This window comes from Lynx canadensis, chromosome C2, assembly GCF_007474595.2.
Source record: "Lynx canadensis isolate LIC74 chromosome C2, mLynCan4.pri.v2, whole genome shotgun sequence".
NCBI classification, from domain to species: domain Eukaryota; kingdom Metazoa; phylum Chordata; class Mammalia; order Carnivora; family Felidae; genus Lynx; species Lynx canadensis.
In genome coordinates, this window is record NC_044311.2 from 112,346,267 (window position 1) to 112,370,615 (window position 24,349).

The following is a 24,349-nucleotide window of genomic DNA, read 5'->3' on the forward strand; positions in this document are numbered from 1 at the left end:
TTATAAAATGGTTCGGGCGCTGTGGAAAACACTATGGCAATTCCTCATAAAATGAAAAGTAATTAACAATATGACCCAGCAGCTCCACTTCCAGGTATGCCGGAATTAAAGAATTAGAGGCAGGGTCTCAAAGACCTGATTGTACATCTGTTTTTATAGCAGAGTTATTCACAACAGTTAAAACATGGAAGCAACCCAAGTGTCCCATCAGCTGATGAGTGGAAAAGTGAAATGTGTATACAAGCAGTGGAATATTATTTCTCCTTAAAAATGATTTTCTGCAATATGCTAGAAGATGGGTGGCTCTTGAGGGCATAATGCTACGTGAAATAAGCCAGATACAAAAAGACAAATACTGTGTGATTCCACTTAGATGAAGTACTTAAAGGAGTCAAAATCATAGAGACAGAAAATAGAATGGTGGTTGCCAGGGACCAGGGGGGATGGAGAATGGGAATGGGGAGTTACTGTTTCATGGAGATACGGTTGTAGTTTTTACAAGATTTAAAGTTATGATAGAGATAGATGGTGGTGATAGTTGCACAAGAGTGTGAATGTATTTAAAACCAACTGACCCACACTTAAAAATGGTTAAGATGGTAAATTTTATGTAATACGTATTTTACCACGACCACAACAACAAAAAGATTGAACGTAGAGGCTAGTTTGTGTAGATGTGCTACAAAAATGCAACAGGATTTCTTCCGTAAACAGTATCATCCTTTCAGAGGTAGGTTTTTATTTAATGGTCTTTATTGCTTACAATCACAATGAAGGTTGGTGGAAAGGAATGAAGCAGTTTCTCCCTGCCAAATCAGTGGAACATGAAGAAACCCCAGTTCGCTACAGTAGCAGCGAAGTTAATCACTTGAGTCCAAGAGAAGTCACCACAGTGCTGCAGACGGACTCTGCAGGTAACTGCTTGCAGCCTTCGCCACAGAGTCAGGGAAGACGCTGCTCTGCTTAGCTGGAAAGTGCTTTGGGATTTATAGTATCTTTTATCTTTCTCATATGTAAGAGATGAGCGCTTTTCTTGAGGTAGAACTACTTTTTAATGTTTTTTTTTTTAATATTTATTTTTGAGAAAGAGAGGAAGACAGAGCATGAGGCAGGGAGGGGCAGAAAGAGAGACAGGATCTAAAGCAGGCTCCAGGCTCTAAGCTCTCCGCCCAGAGGCCAACGGGGCTCGAACTCACAAACCCCGCAAGATCATGACCTCAGCCAAAGTTGGACGCCTAACCCGCTGAGTCAGCCAGGAGCCCCTAGAACTGCTTTTTAAAAAGGTGACCTTGAGAGAATCATTTCTGTGCCTTAGCTGTGAGCATCCGTTTCTACAAGCTCTGGGCATGTGACCTGTTTACCTGGAGTTTTATTTGAGTATTAAGAGCAGGAAGGACATAGAGAGCCTTACAGTATTTATTCTGTTAACATATTTATTTATTTTTCTTTTTTATATTTATTTTTGAGAGAGAGAGAGCAAGCCAGCAGGGGAGGGGCAAATAGAGGGAGACAGGATCTGAAGCAGGCTGTACACACACTGACAGCAGAGAGCCCGATCTGGGGCTGGAACTCATAAACCTGAGATCATGACCTGAGCCAAAGTCAGATGCTTAACCACCTGAGCCACCCAGGCGCCCCGTATTTTAAACAGTGTCATATTTGAAAATATTACTCTAATAATGGAGTGGGTTTTTTTTTTTTTTTCCACCAGTGAAATACTGTCTATAAACCTGAAGAGCATATACAAACAGTTTGGTAAAATTTCATGATTGAAGCTCTGTGGCATGTTAACTTCTTTTGAAACATAACATGTTTAATTTTAATTTTTGAAGTTCTTGTAGAGAAATCCATAGGCCCGTGTTGATAATGAAGAAAGTGCCCTAAAGAAGTGTTTGTTTTTGGTGTAAGACTACTGCTGCCCCCCTAAATTGAACGATCCCTGTATGAATGAGGTGACTTTTCTCTGGTTTGTTCTGTGATACCCCAGAGTATGCACAGCCACTGGTGGGAGGAATTGTTGGCACCCTTCATCAGAGATCTACCTTTAAACCAGAAGAAGGAAAAGAAGCGAGTTATGCTGACTTAGATCCTTACAACTCCCCGGTGCAAGAAGTTTACCACGCCTACGCTGAACCACTGCCAATTACTGGGCCCGAATATGCAACCCCCATCATCATGGATATGTCTGGACACCCCACGGCTTCAGTTGGGCTGACCTCAACGTCTACTTTCAAAGCTGCAGGGAACCAAGCTCCCCCAGTAGTAGGAGCATATAACACTCTCCTCTCCAGGACTGACAGCTGCTCCTCCGCCCGCGCCCAGTATGACACCCCAAAAGGTGGGAAGCCAGGTCCAAGTGCCCCAGACGAACTGGTGTACCAGGTGCCACAGAGCACCCAGGAGGGATCAGGAGCCGGGAGGGATGGTGAATGTGATGTTTTTAAAGAGATTCTCTGAAGGTGATGCTGCTTTTCATAAAGCATCGTTTTAAAGCACATGGCCTTTTTTGTGTGTTAGTGGTAGTAATATATAGAATGTATTACGTATCTGTCACAGATGTGGTTGGGAAAATGTGATGACCGAGGTACAGGGAACTACTAATCTTGCCATCTTGCTTTAAAAGTGTTATTGTGGCAGTTACTGCTTGCCTGTTAAATTTCAAACATCCTCTTTGTTACTACTGTAAAACACTATTTTTAATACAGAAAAAGCTCCCTACTATGCACTTCAAAGAAATTTAAGAATCACTGAGAGTATTTATTACCAATGCTGCAGGTACATTGATGAACTCAAGAGATGGCTGTGTAAGCCGGACTGGCAATAACGCACGGTACTGTTCTTGAAATGTCTAATGGCTTGAAATTTTGCTTTGTGAAAGGTGGGTACTATCAGGATTTCTTTCTGTTCTATTTCTATATACCTTACGGTTTTTTGTGTTTTTTTTTCCAAAAATTAGTGATATAATCATTGTTTTGATGGTAGTCGTACACTCCTCTTTCCTTTGGAGGATCTATAGGTGGGAAACTGACTTGTAATGGGCAAGGTGATTGATTCTTCACCTTCTGACACCTCAAGAGCTTTAACATTTCATGGTACGTGAGCTGGTTTCAGCCCTGCTTGCTCTGTCTGGGGCCAGCCCTATTCTTGTGTTTTAAAATGTTTGAGTTATTTTAGCGAGTGATGCTTGTTTCATCAACCTCATGAATCCTCTAATTTTACACAGCTGTAACAGATTCTCTCCCTCCCTCCAAATTTATCTGCAAAGGGCGAGTTGTGAAAACTTAAGAGCATCTAAGTGAACACCGTAAACGTGACCCCCTTATATTTATTTACCACACTAAAAGGCAAAAATCCTTTCTCAGAAAGGATTTGCCCTCTTTGATTTAATATACAGGGATTTTTCTTTGAATCCAAAGGTATTTGGGGTATTTTTAATGATCCACAGTAAAATACTGAAAGAAATATAAAGCCCACATGGATTCCTCAGCTGTGTGTGACTGTGCCCTCATCTGTATGGGGGAAGGTGTGAACAGTCCTTTCCAGCATACCTAGAGAACACAAGCTCTCGCATCCGAGCCAGCAAATATTACAGCTTGTTTGTGAAATTTCCAGGCAATTTCTTTGTCACCATTTGCCCAGGAGTAGTTTTAGATGGGTGAAATGAAAAGCATCTGTAATTTACCAGCCTCTAGTGTAAGAACCTTTCAAAGTCTTTGGCAAGAGAAGCTGGCCCTCAGGTTGAAACCTAATTTGGCATCTAGGCTTCTATATACCAGTGTGTAGACTTAATCTTGACATGTAATTTCCCATCAGGATCTAGACCTTTCTTTTGGCTCGTGCCACCAGATTGTTTCCAGAATTTGCTAGAGTTGAGGACCGTGTTCATTCTGCTTGCTTCCTGAGGTAGAGGAGTATTCTAAAGCATTGCTTCAAAAATCCAACTACGCTGCAGCCTCTCTGCCCTCTAGTCTTATGATTTCTGTTGGTGTCATTTGCTTTTGCTTTTCCAGACAACTTTGCATAATTTCATTCATTGAAAAAAACCAGTTCATATTGTTTCATATTGTTTCAAATATTTTGAAACAAAAAGCACAGATGTTGAACTTTTTATTAAGACACAAATGTGTAAAGCACATGTATTACTGCAGTTATCCCCTTTCGGGGGGGGGGGGGGGAAGAGTAAACCAATTTATTTTTTATTCACCCATAGGCCTGTTCTAGAAGCTTTAAGAGAAACTGTTTCATCTTCCCAAAGATGCTTGTTCTTTTTATTTAATGTTGTGTATGGGATTTTCCCACAGAACTTTTGAGAGGCAAATGTTTTCTTAAATGATGCATGTTTTTTTTTTGCCACTGTGCTGTGCTTGAACTACCAGTGATTTTTACAAAAGTTTTTACTGCTTTTATAAATATATTTTACTTTCCAAATGAAGAGCTGAGCCTGACTCAAAGAGTTCTGATATTGTACTTTGAGTTCGTTTGTTTTCACATTAGAGTTTTGCTTTTGGGTTTTGTAACCCCATTTCTATGTCTGATACCTATCTATACAGCTTTGGAGACAATCAAGTAACAACTGAAAATGTGAAAGTAACCTTTTTTTTGTTTTTTCAAAATTCCCTTGAATTTTTATTCTTTGCTTGAAACATTTAGAAAAAGACACGTAAGTCACTGTTTTTTTGGATGAATTTTTTTCCTGTTAGCACAATCGTCAGACAGTGGTACAGCACGTGTGGCCCTTCCAGGTTTCCTAAAATCACACTGACTTCTGACACATGGTCTTCGGAACCAGTACTGTTCAAGATATTGTGAATGCTGATTTGTATTGTATTAAAAGCTGTAACACTAAATAGATCTTGTATATGCGGGGTCTAGTTCAGTTATTTAAATTCATGTTTCACTATTTGCACTTTGCATTGAATGAAGTGGTTTGTGTAGAGAATTTATACAGCAGTTGGAATTACGGTGTCATGTATACTCTTGCCCTCCGATGCCCCAGCAGAAAATGCACTCATCTAAGCATGAATGTGGCCATAATTCTTTGGAAAGTGAGAAAGCTTGGAACTTCCTTGCCTTGGCTCCACCTGGTCACCTGGAGAGTGAAAGGGCTATGGAAATGCCATGTCAGACGATAAGACGCATTGTGGGCCAAAAACTTGTCACACTCTTTTAAGAGAAATCAATTAAGCTCTACCTTTAAAAAATTGCCTATTAGTTCTTTCTGTTCTGAACTTGAAGTCCCTAAACTGCAAAATCAATTAAGAGTTGGATGGTTATTAAAATACTTTCAACTGTGGCACCAATTCTTATTTGCTCCAATTTGTGACTAGTTTCTTTTTTTTTTTTTTGCACTGGGAAAGGTAGAAACCAAACAGAATACTGAAATACATATTGGAAAATAAAAATGGTTTGTCAGTGATTCTCCCAGAATGTACTTTTCTTACCTCGGCATGTACTGTAGTCACTCAGTATTTGTATATGTTGCTAGGATTTAGATTGTATAAATAGTGACATTTTAATGTGTTCTTGTGTTTTTAATAAATTGTATATATATGTGTCTTGCTGAGAATTTTCTTCCTTGAGGTTTGTAGCCTTTTCTCATACTACACAAAATGCCAGATCCCTCAATTTTAGCATCAGACTGTACTGCCATTATTTTAGTCCGTACAGTAACATTTGAAAATGCTACCGGTGGTTTTTTACTGTCACTAGAGCCAGCACCATCCTTTTTTGAAGCCTAAATTAGGTTGCAAACTACGGCTGTGTGGTATGAGGGACAGGTCACACTAATACCCGTCTTTTCCACCTCAGAGTGTCCTCCCCCTTATACTCAAGTATTTACTCCTTCGTCCCCTCTAACAGTTCACCCTTGACAGACTCCAGAGAGACAGGGTGGTCTCCATCGTCTCCCAGTGGTAATTCTTGTTCAAGACAGCAGTTCTTTCAACTCTTTCCCCTCGTGAGAACTTTTAATTCCAGCCCTCCTGTAACTTCTTTTTCCCTCACCCCCATACCCTTCCCTCCCCAAAACGAGAAGGGAGACTAGCTCACCACCTCCGCTGGACTGGTTTTTGACTTGTTTGCATCCAGTGGGATTCTTCTGATGCACCCTAGGTATCCAGATAAACCTTCCCTTTGAAGATGTGATTTAATCGTGGACAGTTGAGATTTTTCATGAAAATACCATTTAAATCCAAAAACAGCTTGAATCTTCTTAAGGGTTTAACTTACTGTGTCATCTTCATTTTTCCTAATTTAATTCAAATAGTAAACTTTCAAATTTTAATATATTAAACAAGGCAGAAAATGATGTTTAACAATGGTCTCCTGGAGCTTCTTTGTATAAACTTAAAAATAATGCAGTCACCAGACTTTAGTAATTGTATTCTTAGGCTATTTACTTAACCAGAATTTCATGTTCAGCCCATTTCCTTCACCTTAAAAACAAAAACACCACCTTCCTTCTATGAAATTACTCATTAATAATCCTGGTTTAGTTAAAAGCTTAATGAAACCAGTATGGTCTTAGATTTCCTTGACCATAACCCACCGTTGTGTTCAGGGCTGCTTTTAAGATTAAAATCGGTCTCCTCAGGGACAACAAAAAGGAACTAATCAACCATTTAGATACATGCCTAAAATGGTTCCATTTTGCCATATCAAGGCACAACCACATCTCCATTCCCCACCAATTTACAATAGACGAGTACAACTCTCAAAATGTGTTCAAAATTTGTTGTGGTAAACTAAATCCCCTACTAAGAAGTCACATCTCTTCAAAAGTCTAACATGAAGTAACTATAAAAAGATGTTTAAAAACACTTCAGAAAACTAGGTTGTTTTAAAAACAATGCATTCAAAACTTATTTCTCTGATAACTAAACATATCCTGGTTTTTATAAATTAAATATATTCACAGAAATTAAGCTGGTGGTTATGACTCACCAGGCGACAACAGACTTTTATGTACACAATTTCTTGACAAGTGCATCCAACATATTTAAAAATAAACTAAAAATTGCAGTATAAAAATAAAACTAATACTGTTAGCATCGTCTTCTGAGTCTGTAGGGTCAATCTTCAGTCAAGTTGATTACAAAGTTTTTTTCTATAATGTCCTTCAAAAAGAGCTGCTCCGCTGTCACATTGTGATATGCATTCTAAAGAGGGAAAGTATAATAAAGTCACCACCCCAGTCAAAAAATATTAACAGCAGCAGTGGAATGCACAGTATCTAAAGTTTCTGAATGAAAAACTCAAGTAGCAAGTATACAGGTAGACTTTTCAGTTACCTTATTCTTTGCTCATTCTTTTGCTACAGCCTTCCCTACAGCCCACTCTTTTCCACTTAAACCATCACGTAAAGGGCCCCCCTCCCCGTATCATTTCCTGTCCTCCTAAAAGGGAGATAAGACTAGAGACCAAAATTTTAAGTCAAAGTGGGTTGATCATTTTAATAAAAGCACCTGAAACTCCTAAGAGACATCAGCCTAGAGATAAAAAGAGTTCCATACTCTTGATGGATATCCTAATTTTCCTCACAAAGTTGTTACGATGTTATTTAGGACTAAGGAGAAATGCATCCTAAAGTCTGCCCCAGGCACCTAACTCTTGAACTACTTAAGCATTTGTCTCACAAGGGGTGGGAGGTGAGGTAATACCAGTTCTCCAGCTTCTGTAGTATTTGGGGATGATGATGTAAGGGCACTGATTACATAGGATAGATCCATATCCATTACAGTGACCCATTCATACTTCCATATTAAAAATGTACAGATAACATTTTAATCCTAATACTAGTGATATGCCACTAACCTCACTTAGACAACTCCTTCCCATTCTGTTAAAAAGGCTTACAGATCTTGGGGTGTCTGGATGGCTCCGTTGGTTGAGTATCTGACTCTTGATTTCAGTTTAGGTCACAATCCCATGGTCGTGGGTTGGGCCCCGTGTCAGGCCACATGCTGAGCATGAAACTGGCTTAGGATTTTCTCTCTTTCTCTCTCCAAAATAATAATAAAAAGTCTTAAAGGTACTATCTACCATCACTGATCTCTAATTCAAGAAAAGCATGATCTATAAAGGTTTGCAACCTTTTTGACCATGAATATTCTTTCAGGGAGCTAAAATGCTACAGACCTCGTCTACATAACTAAAAAAAAAAAAAAAAAAAAAAAAAAAAACCACACACACACACACACACACACACACAAAAAAGCACAACAGCTAGATCATCTTCCCAACTCCAAATGCACCTGCATCTTTACCCTTGTTTTCAGTGCTCGATCCTCTTACGTGGATGAGTGTCTCTGTTCCATGGCAATGCTAAGTGAATTTGAGATACTACAAATAGCAAGTTGCCCGTATGTGTATATAAATAGTGCAAACATCATCTAAGATAAGGCTGGGTGCCTATATGGGTTTGATGATACTTGAGAATAACTGTGTCATATTCCCAAGGGTCCGGGGCCCACAAATTGGAACAAGGGTGGTACTAACAACCCTGGATCCAAGTCCCAGTTTCAGCACTTGGGAGCTCTTGGTAGGGTTAAGCAGCTCTCAAACTCTCAAAGCCTGTTCCCTCACTAAAAATGACAGAGGAGAAAATGTGGGCTTTCCAACTCTAAGGATCAAAGATTACACCCAAGTAGGTATGTATTACCTTACTCATCAAAGACATGGTGGCATTCCCGTAATAGTGCAAAGGACTCTTGAGGTCAGAAAAGTTATATTTAAATCCAGCAAGGTGAACTTCATGACATATGTGAAAAGCCAATGTGATGGCAATAATTCCTGTTGTTGGGTGCTTGGGTTTCTGGAAAAGGAAATTAAAGTTTTTTTAGAACCCAAACAAGATACTTGTTTCCAAAGCATATTTAGGTGACCTCATCCTATGAAACCAGGACTTCTGAACATGTAATCAGGTGAGAAATACTTAGGTTAAACCCTCATCATGTCTAAGACCCAACCCCCAGTTAATATCCTAACTCTGAAAAAGCATAGAAAGTGTGACTGGAATCTTAGAAAACCTTTCAAATAAAACTTAACTGCAATATTAGCCCAGAGGACAACTATCAAATGAAGAAACACCATGAGGCTCAAGGAAAAGGATGCCACTGCCGCCGTATTTTATAAAACATGCTGAATTTGGCTTCCTGTGGAAAAAGCATAGCCTGTGAATTTTGAACCCACTTATGAAATGTAAGGACAGGTTAATTTGCTAATGGATGATCATGGTGAAAGAATTCACAGAAGCCTTAAACTAAATCTATTTTATAATCCTAGTAATTTAGCTGTAGGGAAAGACTAAGTAACTTCAATGACAAATAGTTAAGACTCTGATTAGAAAATAAAAATTCCAGATATATACGTAGTAATGTCACAGTCTCAACTGGATCATTATCAATTTAAAAACAAAAACCAAGCGTCCCCATCATATACACCTATATCCTGAAAATGCAGTCACATGTTTGACAGTAAGATCTTCAAAGTTTTAATTCTCACCAGGATGGCCTTCAAAGGCAAAAACAAAATACATCTTAAACTTTTTAACACAGCAATCTAAAGAGATTTTCTTTCGATTAAGTATTACAGATTCCATGGAAATTACATATTATGATTTTGAGGAGGAGAAGAAATCCAAGAAGCACAATAATAGCAAATAAACTCACAGAGGCAAGCCTGTCTGAAAGCCTGCCTTTGAAATACGCTTTTCTTTACCCACTGCCCTACTGTGACCACCACAACTCTTCACCATCTGTTAGAAAAGGAAATTAGTGACTGGGTTAAAAGCCTGGGTTTTGGGGGGTTTTTGGAGGTTAAAAGCCTCCAACCTCATTGATCCCATCACTTTCTCCCCCTTCTGTCCCTCCCCTTCATGTCCTCTACTTCCTTTCTTCATATCTTAGAGTACCTTCAGCCGTGATTATCACCATTCCCTTATGGAGACCTTCCATTTTCCGTACCTGTCACCCACAGAAATAGATGATCACCCGACAGAATCTTAACCCCGGCTCCACCCACACCCAAGCAGCAGAACAAGCTAAGAGAAAACAACATATGTGCCTGGGCACACTTTACATTTATGGCCAAAGCCTCAAGTGGCCGTTCAGTATTTCCCGAGTAAATTTCCACTCCTACTCTCCAAGGTGACACTTTTATACCTTTAAATCCAACAGCCCCAGGCTCCTTTCTACTTTAAACTGGTAACTGAATCCTTGTTTTACTAACAGAAACAGAGAAGAACTACACCATCTTCCCAATTCCCAATCTACCTTCATCTTCACCTGTATTTTCAGCGCTCACTCCTCTTAGGTGCGCATGATGTCTGTTTCCACCTATGGCCAACCTCGCCAGTAGTGCACTCTTTCATCCAATCTCGTCTCTCTCAACAAGCCTGTTTCTACCATTACCCACTTTCTCATTATTTTCTTCTGTTGAATCATTCCCTTCAGCATATAATCATGGCCATCTGTCTTTGAAAAACCACAAAACCTTCCTTGATCCGATGTCTTTCAACCATTTCTCTGCTCTCTTTTCTAGCAAAACTCTATTAAAGATTCACCTCCACTTGCTCATGTCCCATGTTCTGTTTAACCTAAGTCAAGCAGGCTTTCTCCCTCTTTTATTCTTGTCTGTATTACCAATAGGACTTCCATGTTTCCAGAACCAATGTTTATCATTTGTGCTCAACCTCTGGACAGCATCCCACATAACCTCTCTGAAATAGCGTTACATCCTCATTTGGCTTCTGGCACACCATGTTCTACTGGAACTTTAATCTAGTTACAACTAGTTTTGGAGACCTAATTAAGATAAGGGTCATCCTATGCTTTTGGAGACACTACCTAAAACAGAAAACAAAAGTTGTATCTGATCTTACTTCACTTAGGAAAATTAGAGCTAAGAAGTCACAAAACGTACATTCAGAAGCAGTCTTTTCCCCTCAAAATTAAGAAATTATTAAGAAGCTGTCCCTTCAAAAATTACCAAGAAATAAGGCTTAAATTTAAAATCTTTATGCTTTTTGACTTGGGAATACCACTTGTAGGAGTCTATCCTACAGAAATCACACACATGGCCTGAAAATACCTAGAATCACATGCGTTCCTCCATAGTATATAGAGGAAGAAAGCTGGATGCAAATGGAAATGTCTATAAATAAGGAAATAGTTCATTAAATGGAGGGGGGAAATGGCAGAAAATAATTGAACAAAAAGTGTAAATGCATAGAAAATAGTCTAGAAAGATATAAAAGGCAAAAAAAAAAAGGGATAGTGAGTTACAGAGGGAAGAGAAGGATGATTTCCTTTATATATTATAACATATATATTAGAATATAAGTAGATATATTTGATATATATTCCTTTGTAAGTGGTTTCATTTTAAGCATGAGAATCTAACAATTCTAAACTTGAGAATTTTTTTTTTTTAGCATACTAAAGAAAAGATAACATGATGCGTGTTTATTTCTTTGGATTTCCCCTAATTACCAAAAAGAAAAACCTCATTTCAGCTGAGATATTATGTTACACACTTGCTCAAGCTTCTGATGAAAACTGGTCTCTGCCACTGTATGGGTCTGGAGAGTATTGTTTTCTAGGGAACATAACTGAAGAACTACAAGAGTCACAATCGGTGAGACTCCCTTTACTTAATTAAAGAGTTTGGAGTTTCAACCACCTTTCCTCCAATTTCAGGACCAGTGTCTCCTCTGTGACCGCAGAAATATTTCTGAACTACCTTATCCTTCCTTTGCCTTTCCTCTGGTTTACCGGTGCTATTTTTATCGGAGTGCTTCAGACAGTTCTTTTTAGCCTGAAAAGCCACGCACTTGTTCTGAATCCCTTCCTGCTACTCTGAGCACGGCTGGCCCATCAGCCCCCGACCCCATCAGACTCTCCTCACTGCAGAATATTGAAGACAAGGTTATGAGAAATGAGCCATTCAGGCATACAGAAGGAGACCCCGGAAGGGCTCTGCAAGGGCAGGAAAAAAACAAAACAAAACAACATTCCCCTTAACACTCTTTCCTTGCAGTCCAAAGAACATAAAGATAATAGCCAGATATCTAAGTTCACTACCTCAGACGTGGCCTTCAGAAGCCACCTTGTGAGTCCTGGCTCTCATCCTTTCTGAAAACCGTCGGAACCCTCCACCCTACCCCAGCTAGATCTTTAGTTTGAAACTGTGCCAGGAAAAATACGTACCTGATTTTTGGGAAACACTTTTGGGAAGTGAAGCAGTTCATAAGCTGCCATTCTGATAATGAAAGGATCTAATATTCTGATTTGATAAGGTCTGTAGATTAAGTTCAAGGCTGGTTTCTTCCAAAAACCATTAGTGTTCTGAAATAAAATAAGAACCCAGAAAATAGAACATTGTGGTTGTCTTTTTCTTTTTTAATGGGAAAAAAAAAAACTGAAGGTAATCAGAAGGCAGATCAATTTGCCAACTTACTATTTTGCCACCTGTCAACAATTCCCACAGCCACTTTAAATCAAGCGGCTTAAAAGCAGTGAGAATCGCCGTAGTATTAGGATCATTGTGATTGGGATCTGAAAAAACAGATTCTGGATAAAAAAGTCGGAAGGTTGTCCTTCTCCCAACTTCCTCTTCATGTCCTAAAACAGGACCATTATTCATTCTGTGGGTAGTAAAACACACAAAATAATGTAGACCAAGTTCAGTAGGAGCCAATTCCATCCCAGTTTCAGAGCTTACAGAGCAGGACAAACCAGAAACCATGGGTCTGGTGCTAAAAGCTACAAGGCGACTGCTTGATTTTTAAGGCATAACAGCCAAGGAAATCATTCCCTTTCATGAGACAGCTGGCTGGATCAAAGGCAGAAATGTTGAAAATTAATTGTGGGGCCACAACTAATTCAGTCCGACCTCCAGAAAAACCAAAGACTAAATAAAACCAAATGAGAACAGAGAACCACAGAAAACTGAGTTAAGAGAGACCTTGGGTGAGGGCCCTGAAGTCCAAAGTTAATTGCCCCACGTTACAGTCATGGAGCACACGGGCTGACAGGTAAGGATCACACTGAAGGTGACGTGAGGACCCATCAAAATTGTTGCACTCCATAATAAAGTAATAATATAAAATTTCTGTATTCTACCCAAGCACAAGCACAAGCAAATAAATGTCACTGCTAGAGGGAACTAAAGAACCACAGAGGATCTACTGTTGGGCTTGTGCCTGCTCAATGCCAAAGTTAGACATGCGCTATTTATGCATACACTAGGAAGGCATGCTATTAAAAGGGATGCTTTGTTTCCAAAACAGTGTCCCCTAGAGGATAAATACTGTTTTGCCCTTTGCCCTGGACTCAATGTAATATGAGACGGTCTTAATAACATTTAAATGACTTTCATAAATGCTGTGCCCGTGGCATTCTCCCACAAGGGTTTGCTGTGGTTCTGGATGATCAAATGTTTAGACAATTATAGGTTAAAAAATTGTTTTAAAATTGTTGTGTGGACAAACTTTCACAGCTTCCTCAAAATGGAGAGTGAACAGAAAATAAAGTGACCTCACAATGCACAAACTCTTGGCAGCTTGTAACCCAGCAAAACCCCCAAGCACTGCCAGGTCAGCCTAATGCACTGCCCCAGCGTGAAACCTTCCCACTCTTCAAAAGACTATTCATAGTCATTCCCAAGGCACACAACACATCACCCAGATGATGACCTTACTTTAATCTTTCAATGAGAAAGTAAGAGACGGAAATGTCCTCATTCTCCCACCCCTCCATCGGTGGGACTCTTGGTAGTCATAACCACAATTCCAGTTTTCCTTTCATTATAGAGGACCAACCACACTTGAACTCTGCAGCCATCCCCTCTCTCTACCACAGCAATCTCTTTGTTCATTTCTGTCAGTTTACCAATATGTTCTAGAATCTCCTATCTTTAAACAGGAACAAAAGAGCCTCCTTTGAGTCCATAACCATCTCCAGCTACCATCTCGTAACTCAACACCACAGCAAAACTTCTCAAGAGAATTGCCTATGCTTGTTTCTTCACTTTCTTGCCTGTCACTCTCTCCTAAACCACCTGGGTAGGGCCACTCCCCATATCATATCTCCAAGTCTGCTTTTGTCAGGAGTATGAGTAAGCGTCGAGTTGCATGTCCAATGGTGAACTCGCTGTCCTTATCTTGCATGACCTCTCACCAACACTGGACATAGCTGACCTCCTCTGTTTTAAAACACTTCCTAACTTACTGGTAGATCCTCTTCCAACTCGTTTTTTTTTTTTTTTTCTTTACTCAACGTCTAAGTGTAGGGTACCTCAAGACTCTGTCCTGGGAACCTCTTCTCTCTCTGTTTTTCCCTGGGGAATCTTGCCCAATCCGTGGTTTAAATACAGCTTACAAGCTGTTTACCAATGAGGCTTTAACCGTTTAACCAACGGCCTACTTGACTTACCACTGCAAATCTTACAAGCATCTCAAACCTAACATGGTCAAACAGAAATCTTCCCTCTCCAGATCTAAATATGTTCCCACTCTAGTCTTCCCCCAACTCAATCCCTTCAGCTGAAAACCTAGAAGGAGGTATCTGGTTCCTTTATTCCCATCTCTCTTCACATCTAACACATCAACAAATCCTGATAACTCTACCTCTAAAATATGTCTCAGTCTATACTTACCTCCTTTCTCTGTCATGGCAATCCTGTTCCAAGCCACCATTATCTGCCTGAATATAGCCACCTAACTAGCCTCTTCATTTCTACCCTTGTCCCTCATATTCCATTGTCCACGTCACAGCCAGGGTATTTTAAAGGCATAATCAGATGGAATTGCTGTCTTGCTTTAAAATCTTTAGGGGGCACCTGGGTGGCTCAGTCGGTTAAGCGTCTGACTTCAGCTCAGGTCATGATCTCGCAGTTCATGAGTCCAAGCCCCACTCGGGCTCTGTGCTGACAGCTCAGAGCCTGGAGCCTGCTTCGGATTCTCTGTCTCCCTCTCTCTCTCTGCCCCTTCCCCACTCACACTCTGTCTCTCTCAAAAATAAATAAACATTTTTAAAAATCTGCAAAAGTTTCCTGTTGTCCTTAAAGTAAAATCCAAGTTCTAGTCTCAGTTTACACAGTCCTACACAGCCTGCTCCTTCAGCCTCTGGTTATACCACTCTCCCCAGGCCTGCTGCCCTCCTACCTTGCTGATTTTCTTGGGGCTCCTCTCAAACCCAGGATCATATCCTCCCCCGGGACCTGCACTAAACGTTCTATTTGCCTGGATTGCTCTGATACAGTTGGTACTACAGACTCACTTGGGTCCATCTTAGAGGTCTTCTCCTCAACATGGTCATCCATTCTAAAGCAGCCATTCAATCATTGCCTGTCATGTATGTTTTAATTGTTTGTATGGCATGTATTACCGCGCTCCCTTATTTATTTAATTATTGTTTTCTTCCCTTCATTAGAATATAAGTTCCACAGGGAGCAAGAACATTGCTCTCATTCACTGTTGTATCCCCTGTGGTGAAAACTGTGCCTGGCATATTAAGGAAACTTCATAAATATTTGTTGAGTCAACGACCTGAAATCTAGGCCTACTCTAGCCAACAACTGAGAGACCAGTTACATAATAAACTTATCTAAGCAACTCTTCTTCCTTTTAAAACACAGTCATACTAAAATAGGAAACCATGTTTTTTTTTTTTTAAACAATTCCAGGTTAGCAAACAGGAAATATATTTACCTTATTATTACATCATAGGAGTCAATTTTTTCTCCTAATGTCTTATTCTTCAAAACTCCTCCATTACCAACCACCACGCACTTTTTACATGGCACACTGCTGGGCAAACAGACAAGTGAGAGGTTGAGACATCTTTCGTATAAGTGGGTGATTCCAAGCACTCGTTCCATACTTTCCAGAACCAAATTTCATTTGTTGCCCAAGTAGAAAAAGAACCAATTGTGACTTACAGGTCTAGGGATATATTAGAAAGATACAGGATTCAATAAATAACATTTCATAGGAAGTATATGATCGCTAGAAACTAAAGCTGCTTATGAGTCCATGCACGGTCCCTTGCTTGAATCTCATAACCACCTGCTCAGACAGGTAAGCCCGATACTCCCATTTTACAAATGAAGAAAGGACTTCAGAGAAGTGTTGGTTACATCTCAAAGTCATATTTCCAAGAGGCAGAATCGGGATTTGCATTCAGACCCTCGGACAACAAAAACACCACTTGGCCTGTGATGCTGCATGTTAATGTTGACACAAGTGTGCTTATGTTACACAGCCGTCCTTTTTTTTCACCAGCATTGCCCACTCCCCTGAGTTCCTAGCTCTGGGTCACTGCTGCGTCTCATCAGTGTGGAGACAGTTGGCAATCTGGTGGGTAAGGGGTAGCTTCCTTGGACCCGCCCATGAGCACTTCAATTCCCCAAACGTGTACTGCTCCTTGGAGCTTAACCAATATAAACTCAAAGTTCACTGTGTTCCTGGCAGAGAGCTTTAAAGTAGATGATGAAGCGGGACTTCCTGTTGCTGGCTGGGACTAGCCTAGGACTTTGGATTGTGTGCCATTCGCTCTCAGCAACCCCGAACCCATCTCCAGGCTCTCACCACCTCCCAACCAAGCTTAGAGAAATGACAACTTGGATCATGTCCTTCTCCTTCAGGGGACAAGACTACAGAGGGGAAGCCTGTTGCAACTGTCCTTTCAGGACCCTCAAGACATGAAAGTATAAAGAAAAAAAACTGTTTCTCTAAGAACCATGAAATAAAGCAAAACAGATGAACTCTAGACCACAAGGCTCTTAGGAAATTAATGAGTAGCAAAATTGCACAAATACTGTAGAATATTTAAACTTAAGAGGGGCACCTGGCTGGCTCAGAAGAGCATGTGGCTCTCGATATCAAGGTCAGGAGTTCAAGCCCCATACTGGGTGTAGAGATTACTTAAATAAACTTAAAAAAAATAATAAACATAGAGAATGCAGGAATACAGGAATAATTAAAAAGAGCCAAACAATGGCCCTGCCAAGAAGAGACAATGTACACCCTCGTATACATATGAATTGACCCTCTTACCTTAGAATTTGTTTAGCTCACCTATTTGGTAAGTTTTTAATACTCGAAAACACTTTTACACATTTTAATTTGGGACTTTTAGCTCCCAAATTCAAGGGTCACGTCTAAATCAGTGTCTGCTTTGCTACAAAAACAAGAAAATCCAGTTTCACAGATACCAGGGACGGGGGCGGGGCGGGGGGGGGGGGCAGGGGGAAACATGTCCAACAAGCACTGAGGATATAACCCCGAAACTCCTATCATGGACAGATCGCAGTGTGCTCCAGAGCACATTTTTTAAATGCTTGTCTTAGGAAAGAAACATGTGTCTAGATGCTTTTATATTGCAAGTTTGACATTAATCCCACTTCCAGGAAGGCAACTTTATCCACGGTGCTCTGCCACCAGGTGGCACGGAGAAGATGGGAAGACTGGCAAACATTCGAAACCCTTTCCTCTCTGGGTGTATTGTCATCAACCTCACCGGATCCATCTTATGAATACTCTATGTGACAAGGGTACTTCTCACATGCACAGCTTGTTTGACTTTTCTTTCCATAACCTCGGGGTCAGTTTAATACAAATCAGAGGCTGAAGCTGTGGAGCTGGCTCCATCTACCTGCTAAGCAAGGCTGGGCATAGGGGAGGGGGTGCCTAGGAACGGACAGGACCCAAATAACAGCTCTGTTCCGATGTAACCTATATGAGGAAGGAGGAGAGCTATCGGTAACTATGGCACCCAGATTAGCCCTCTCCCACCTCCCTATTCCCACGTGCCCCTGCAGCTACAGCATTCAGCCTGGCCTGGGATTTCCAGCCTGACACCAGGCTGACTGACTCTAACATCATCAAACATACCAGGCTAGACAGGAGTGCATACCACCGCCGTGTCTCCGGAGTTCCTACCCTGGAGCCTCATCGAAGGACCACCGACCCACAAGTCTGATCCCCGAAGTTGACCTGTAAAGAGGTAGCTCAACTCCATCCCAGACACAACCAGTTCCATAATCACTGCTCAGCAATAAGCCAACAGGCTCAACCTTAGTGTTCACAGAAGTTTCCGCTCAGTGGTACGTTTATCAGACTGGACTGCAATTGGTCATCAAGCCCTAGATCCTTGTGTGGCCAAAAGAGCATTGTGATAAGAGAAGCAACCATCTGCCATACTAATGTGTCACATTCCTGGTCCCCACGTAGGCTCCAGGTCCTGGATCCCCCCTCACAGATCCCATCAAGCCTTCCAGTCAAGAGAAAAGGGAGGAGAGGGCTAGGTGCAGAGCTCCTACTACAGAAGCCCCAGGATTAGCTACAGAGAGAAGGCCATGGCTCGTACACAATTCTGTAGCCTCTTCCTGTCCATCGTCCCAGGAGGTTTAAGGGCTTGGGAAAAATGGAAAGAAATCTTAGAGACACTGCCTCACTCAAGAGAACTGTAATTCTAAAGACGGGTCACAGTTCGATGGTCGCCACATTTTGAGAAATTTCACTTTCTATGTTCTTCTCTGTTAGCTTTGGAGGGGGCAGCTGGGAGGAGGGAAGGCCCTTTGTCATGAAAAAAAAGTTTGCCCAAGCCTCTGAAAGGAAATCTTGTCAGTGAAATTTCACGTTTCCTCCTTGTAAGGGATATTGCAAAGACCCACATATTTTTCTGAGGATCATGTATAACACTAGAAACTCTTTTAGGGGCATCCCTAGGACCACTCTGTAGCAATAGCAGCTTATCTACAGCTAGTATTCACGACGCCCCCGTGACTGTGGGAAACACATCATGGTACAGGTACACGGTCTGAACCACACACCTCATCCCTCTCTCCCCAGCAGTCACCATATATTACCAAAAAGTTGATCCATCATCTCCTTGGCTTCCCTCCACCTGGTCTGGGCTCCTGGATCCCCTTCCCTGAGGTGTAAAACGGTAATTTCCAGGGTCCCTTGGGTACATATAACTTTACCATATTTATTTAACACAACTTTCACGCACAAATAACTACAGGCAATTCTGAGTCCCTAAACGGCAAGAATAGTACTGTTCATATTCCTGTATCCTCCGATCTAAAACTTCCTGGCTCATAGGCTGTGCGCTTTAGGAATCAGTTTGGCTGTTACATGAAGGATGGTGACTGTTTCCTTACTCTGTGTCTGGAAAAGCAGCTATCCGTTCTTCTTTCCCCCACCCCAGGAACAGGTGGGGAAATGCACATGCCCCAAACTGCTCACCCAGAAAACAAAATCACTCCAGAGTGCCCAAACCTGTTAATGGAAAATCTGGAAGCCTGCTGAAACAGTTACGGTGAGATATTACTCTTCCCCCGGGTGAAAGGCATGCTTCTCATCAAGTCAGGCAAAACCCAGGAGAGTTCCTACGCTCTACAGAGGTAAACATCAACACCATCAATACAGAGAAAGTAGACGTGAATTGCCCATTTCAAGTGGCCTGTGGCCTGTCTTCTGAATGCTTTCTGACATCCTCTTCCCTTCAGCAGTATCATACACATTAAAATAGACCACCTCATCTTCAGCCTAACAATCTCTGCAGATCTCACTGGTCATTCTCCCACACCCGCTACCCTGTGTACCTGCCGGTAGAGCCCTGCTTCCGTAAAGCCTGACAACGGTCGGTCTGGAGGTGGCCCCGTGACCCACCCTTGGGCAGAAAGACATTAGAGAGTCTATTAGATGCTCCAGAAAAGATCTCGCCCCCCCACCCCCGGCAAGAGCGCAGTTTGAAAAGAAGGCTTTCTTTTGATCTACCCCTTCCTTTCCTCTTAGATGCTGATATATACGGTTAGAGCAGTGGCAGTCATCTTACAACAGGGAGAGACACAGAGAGCCACAGAGAAGCTGCCCTGACATCACTGAACCGCTAATTCAGTCACACAACCAGAGCGGCTCCATACAGATGTGCAAGTCGTACCCTGTCCACCTACAAGGTGCACCAGTCAAGTAACTGTATGTGTGAACGGACACTCCCTGGAGCTGTGCCATCCAGTCTGTGCAGCCACACGCAGCCTGCAAGATGGAACCACAAGCCTGCAGACATGAACCCATGTATCTAGGCGATATGGGAGACAATAAAGGTCTGCTTTGTTTAAATCACTCTTAGGCTACTGTTACTTGCACTCTGAAGACCCTGAAACACTGAGCAATGTGCTGTGGCTAGAGACCTGACTGCTGGTTCTGGCTCCCCCATTCAGCATCTTCAGGACCTTGGCCTAGAGACCTAACCTCTAGGAACTTAGTCTGCCCTTTTGTGAAGGGAATCACCGAGGTCTCAAATGTTGTTACTCTACGTTGCAGGAGACCATGTCCTCTGGCACGTGTACCCGCTTTCTGTATCTCCACTCAACATGTGACAACAATGGCTGTTATGAAACAGACTGTGGCTGCTCCTGCCTTTTCACCACCTGTGACTCACTCTGTTGACACAGAATCACAACTCCTCCAACCAACCCCCCCCCCCCCAACCCCCAGCCTCAAGTTCTCCTCCAGGCTGAAAATGCTACCATGTAAAGAAACCTTGCAAAACAGCAGGATGCCCAGAGTAGTGATGCAGACATTGAGAACCTTTCTAGAGCCTGGGCTCTTTTCCTTAAATAACTGAAGTCTCCATCTTTTTCCTCTTTTTAAGTTGTCTGAAGCCATGCTCCCGCCCCAGCTGGTTGCCAATCTGGCCCCGTTTTGCTGATGTAACATAATGGATCCCGCTTGGGTGAGCAACTAGGCAGCTGTCACAAACCCGTGTCCAATGAGCAGGCAACCGATTTAGCACCGGTGCTTCGGCTCAGTAAGGTATTTATGTAGAGTTACTCTGTAACCGCCTGTGCTGGCCTCACACACTCTTCACAGAATCTGGCGGCCTCCCAGAATGCAATGGTGACAGGGGGAGGTGGAGAGCTGGTTCACACATTTAAAATTTTTTTTTAATGTTTTTATTTTTGAGACAGAGAGACAGAGCATGAGCAGGGGAGGGGCAGAGAGAGAGGGAGACACAGAATCTGAAACAGGCTCCAGGCTCCGAGCTGTCAGCACAGAGCCTGACGCGGGGCTCGAACTCACACACGGTGAGTTCATGACCTGGGCGGAAGTTGGACGCTCAACCGACGGAGCCACCCAGGGGCCCCTGGTTCACGCATTTAAGTGGGAGCTGAGATTTTGTGATTCAGGGTTTCTGCCGCTCTGGCTGAGGGAGAATGTGTTCCCACTAAGGAGAAGGCAGCATGCCCCGGGGCTGGGGGGCAGACTGGTGCTAAAGAGATACATGCACAGCCAGCCAGAAAGGGTCAGGGCCTTGTAACACACGCACATTTTAAGTATTGCTTTTCTGTGATACGACTTCCTTAAATATCCTCAATCGTTAGTGAAGTGTGTAAACCATGGCCCCCTCATGTGAGCTGTGCTTTGGGGAATAAAGGGAGCAACCAGGGTCCCAAGAACTCAGCAGCAGCAGCATACAGAAAAGATGACAAAGAGAAACCATTGGTTCTAGGCACGGCTTCACAGTCCCTTCCGAACACAGTGCCACAGAGGCTAGAGAGGAAACGAGAGGTCACTGCCACCCCCAATTCTTTTCAAAAACATTTTTTTTCTTCAGCGTTTATTATTATTATTTTTATTTTTATTTTTGGGACAGAGAGAGACAGAGCATGAACGGGGGAGGGGCAGAGAGAGAGGGAGACACAGAATCGGAAACAGGCTCCAGGCTCCGAGCCATCAGCCCAGAGCCTGACGCGGGGCTCGAACTCACGGACCGCGAGATCGTGACCTGGCTGAAGTCGGACGCTTAACCGACTGCGCCACCCAGGCGCCCCAACATTTTATTTTTTTAATGGGAATATCATTCACGTGTCGTAAAATTCATCCTTTTACCTAAAATTCACTAGCTTTTAGCATTTTCACAAAGCTGTGCAACAATCACCATCACCCAATTCAGACCCACAGCCAGTAGCACTGGCTCTCCATTTCCCCTCCCCCACCCCTGACCGCCACAAATCTACTTTGTCTCCATAGCGCTGTCTATTCTGCCCACTCCCTGTAACTGGAATCATGCAGTAACTGTATGTGGTACATGCGTTGTATCGTATGTAACTATACTTGTACTTGCTATTTCATGACTGGCTTCTTTTGCTGAGCATGGTGTTTTCAAAGTTCGTCCATGTTGTGGCATGAATCAGTACCCCATTCCTTTTAATGACCAAATAATTTCCTTTATACGGATATACCTTTAATTTATTCATTCGGCAGTTGGACATTTGGGTGTTTCCACTTTGGGGCTACTATGACTAATGCTCTTATGAACATTCATATAGAAGCTCGGTGGTCATGTTTTCAATGTAAGCTTTCTATTTCCAGATAATTCTAGATTCACAGGAAGTTGCAAAAACAGTACCGATGCTTACGTTGACTTAATGACTGTGCAACGGTTTCACAGACTTAACTATTAACTATTAAAACTGACCGTGGCATAAGGTGCATATGTAGCTCCATTACCCTCTTTTACAAGAAACTAAGGTTCAGAAATGCAGGAACTTGCCCAAGGACACAAAACTGTGCCGTTTTTCACAAGTACTGACTCATCTACTTAGCAGTCCCATGCCTGCCCACTTCCTTACTGCCCGCCCCTTTCCTCCCTCTACTTCCCCTCCCCCAAAACCCTGTTTTTCAAGCTCTCCTTGAAGAGAAGAGTCTATGGAGATCATGTATCTTTGTTTAAGAGAACAAAAGAAACCTATTTAACATATATGTGTTTTCAGTGAACTGACACATGTAACTTGGAGAGGATTTGGTTTAACCCTGCCAAAGTATTAAAGATCATCTGGTTAAAAATGGCTTGAGGTTAAGAATAAAGGCATAAGCTATATTCAATAATGCACAAGATTTATAGCCCTGGAAATCCTTAACAATATATCCAAAAGAATTCACAATTCCAGAATTCTCTTCCCCTTAGCTCTTCAGATGATGCTCAGTTTAAGACATTGAGTTGTGCGGTCTTTCCTGTCTTTTACTCTGTTAAAATGTGAAAGGAGGTACTGAAAACAGAAATTTGCAGACCTCCACATAACCTCTCTGGATCTCAGCTCTCTCACCATTCAAATGAGGGGGTTGGACTAGATCTCCACCTTCCTGCCTCTGACGATTCTCTACAATTCACCACTTTGCTTTTGAGTCTGGCCCTCAAGCCGCACAACACAGCACAGACAGGTAAGCTTAGGTAATCACGATTCTTTAGGCAACGTATGGGTGCCTCGGTGGTTACCCTACCCCAACCTGGTGGGTCATTGCTCAGGAGAGAAACTAAACAATATAAAGGGAAAAGCCAAAGAGTATACTTCTTGTTAAAAACAAAAAGATAAATAAAATCAAATGGGTAATAACATGCTAACCTGCAGACTTCGTTTATGTGAAGTCCCTGTGGGAAAGAGGAAGACTCCTCTCTTGTAAATGCATCTGGTATTTAGAACTTTCCCATTCACAGTGTAATCTGTCCCAATGCAGGGCATCACGTGAACTGAATAATGTAACTGAACAAAACTAGGACTTACATCTGGTAGGACTGTAAAGATTCGGATTTGAAACAATGACCAAATGTCTGAACCTTCTGGAAGAAACCAAGAGGATAAAGGAAGAATAAAATCAGTGGAGAGCAGCCCAAGGAGGAAGGGGATGGAAAGAGTGGAGCTCCCCTCTCTCTGCTCATCCCAAGCCCGACCCTACAGACCCACTGACCAAGTGAGCAGCTCATGCCAACAAGGCTTCCTCCTGGTCCATGGGGCGCCCCCCTCACCCCCAACCCCGCTCCTGAATCCACAGTTCATTCTCTCTGCCTGAGAAAGAGACTGTTCTCAGACCTGTTTGTCCTAGAGCATTTTTCCCCAGGCTGAGAGGAGAAATGGGAGATGTTTAAGGTCACTTAGGGAACAGTTTACTCTGAGGCAACAAGAAGGCTGGTTAGTACATTCTGCCTTTCTGGAGTATATTCTGCCTTTAAAATACACTGCTCAGGGGTGCCTGGGTGGCTCAGCTGGTTGAGCATCCAACTCTTGATTTCAGGTCAGGTCATGATCTCACGGTTCATGAGTTCCAGTCCCATGTCAGGCTCTGCGCTGACCGCACGGAGACTGCTTGGGATTCTCCCCCTCTCCTCTCTCTACCCCTCCCCTGTGTGCATGCATACATGTGTGGTCGCTCTCAAAATAAATAAATATTTTTAAAATAAATAAATAAAATAAAATCCACTGCTCAGGCATAGACTGGCCAGCGATTGTCTTTGTGTTATACAGTGCCATTCAGATAAATGTATAATGACTTGCTTAAAAT

At 42.2% G+C, this 24,349-nt stretch overlaps 2 protein-coding genes across 15 annotated transcripts in view; one reads left to right on the top strand and one right to left on the bottom strand.

Annotated features, from left to right (window-relative positions):
- Positions 1 to 5,371, top strand: part of DCBLD2 (discoidin, CUB and LCCL domain containing 2) — an 88,461-nt gene extending 83,090 nt beyond the window's left edge. Inside the window, exons 15-16 of the mRNA XM_030329151.1 lie at positions 777 to 914; positions 1,988 to 5,371. Of these exons, the coding sequence (XP_030185011.1) occupies positions 777 to 914; positions 1,988 to 2,457 (608 nt within the window). The 3' untranslated portion in view covers positions 2,458 to 5,371. The remainder of the gene's footprint in view (positions 1 to 776; positions 915 to 1,987) is intronic.
- The window catches only part of ST3GAL6 (ST3 beta-galactoside alpha-2,3-sialyltransferase 6), a 75,917-nt gene that overhangs the window by 8,063 nt on the left and 43,505 nt on the right, over positions 1 to 24,349 (bottom strand). For 8 of the 14 annotated variants that reach the window (XM_030329158.1, XM_030329157.1, XM_030329159.1 and 5 more), the window contains 5 exons: positions 15,710 to 15,808; positions 12,457 to 12,643; positions 12,207 to 12,344; positions 8,660 to 8,812; positions 4,672 to 7,157 (listed from right to left, as the gene is read on the bottom strand). In XM_030329158.1, coding sequence (XP_030185018.1) covers positions 7,071 to 7,157; positions 8,660 to 8,812; positions 12,207 to 12,344; positions 12,457 to 12,643; positions 15,710 to 15,808 — 664 coding nt within the window. In that variant the 3' untranslated portion in view covers positions 4,672 to 7,070. Of the gene's footprint in view, positions 1 to 4,671; positions 7,158 to 7,862; positions 8,001 to 8,659; positions 8,813 to 9,045; positions 9,153 to 12,206; positions 12,345 to 12,456; positions 12,644 to 15,709; positions 15,809 to 24,349 lie in introns of those variants that run through there. The other 6 variants (XM_030329154.1, XM_030329162.1, XM_030329153.1 and 3 more) reach the window with 5 other exon arrangements.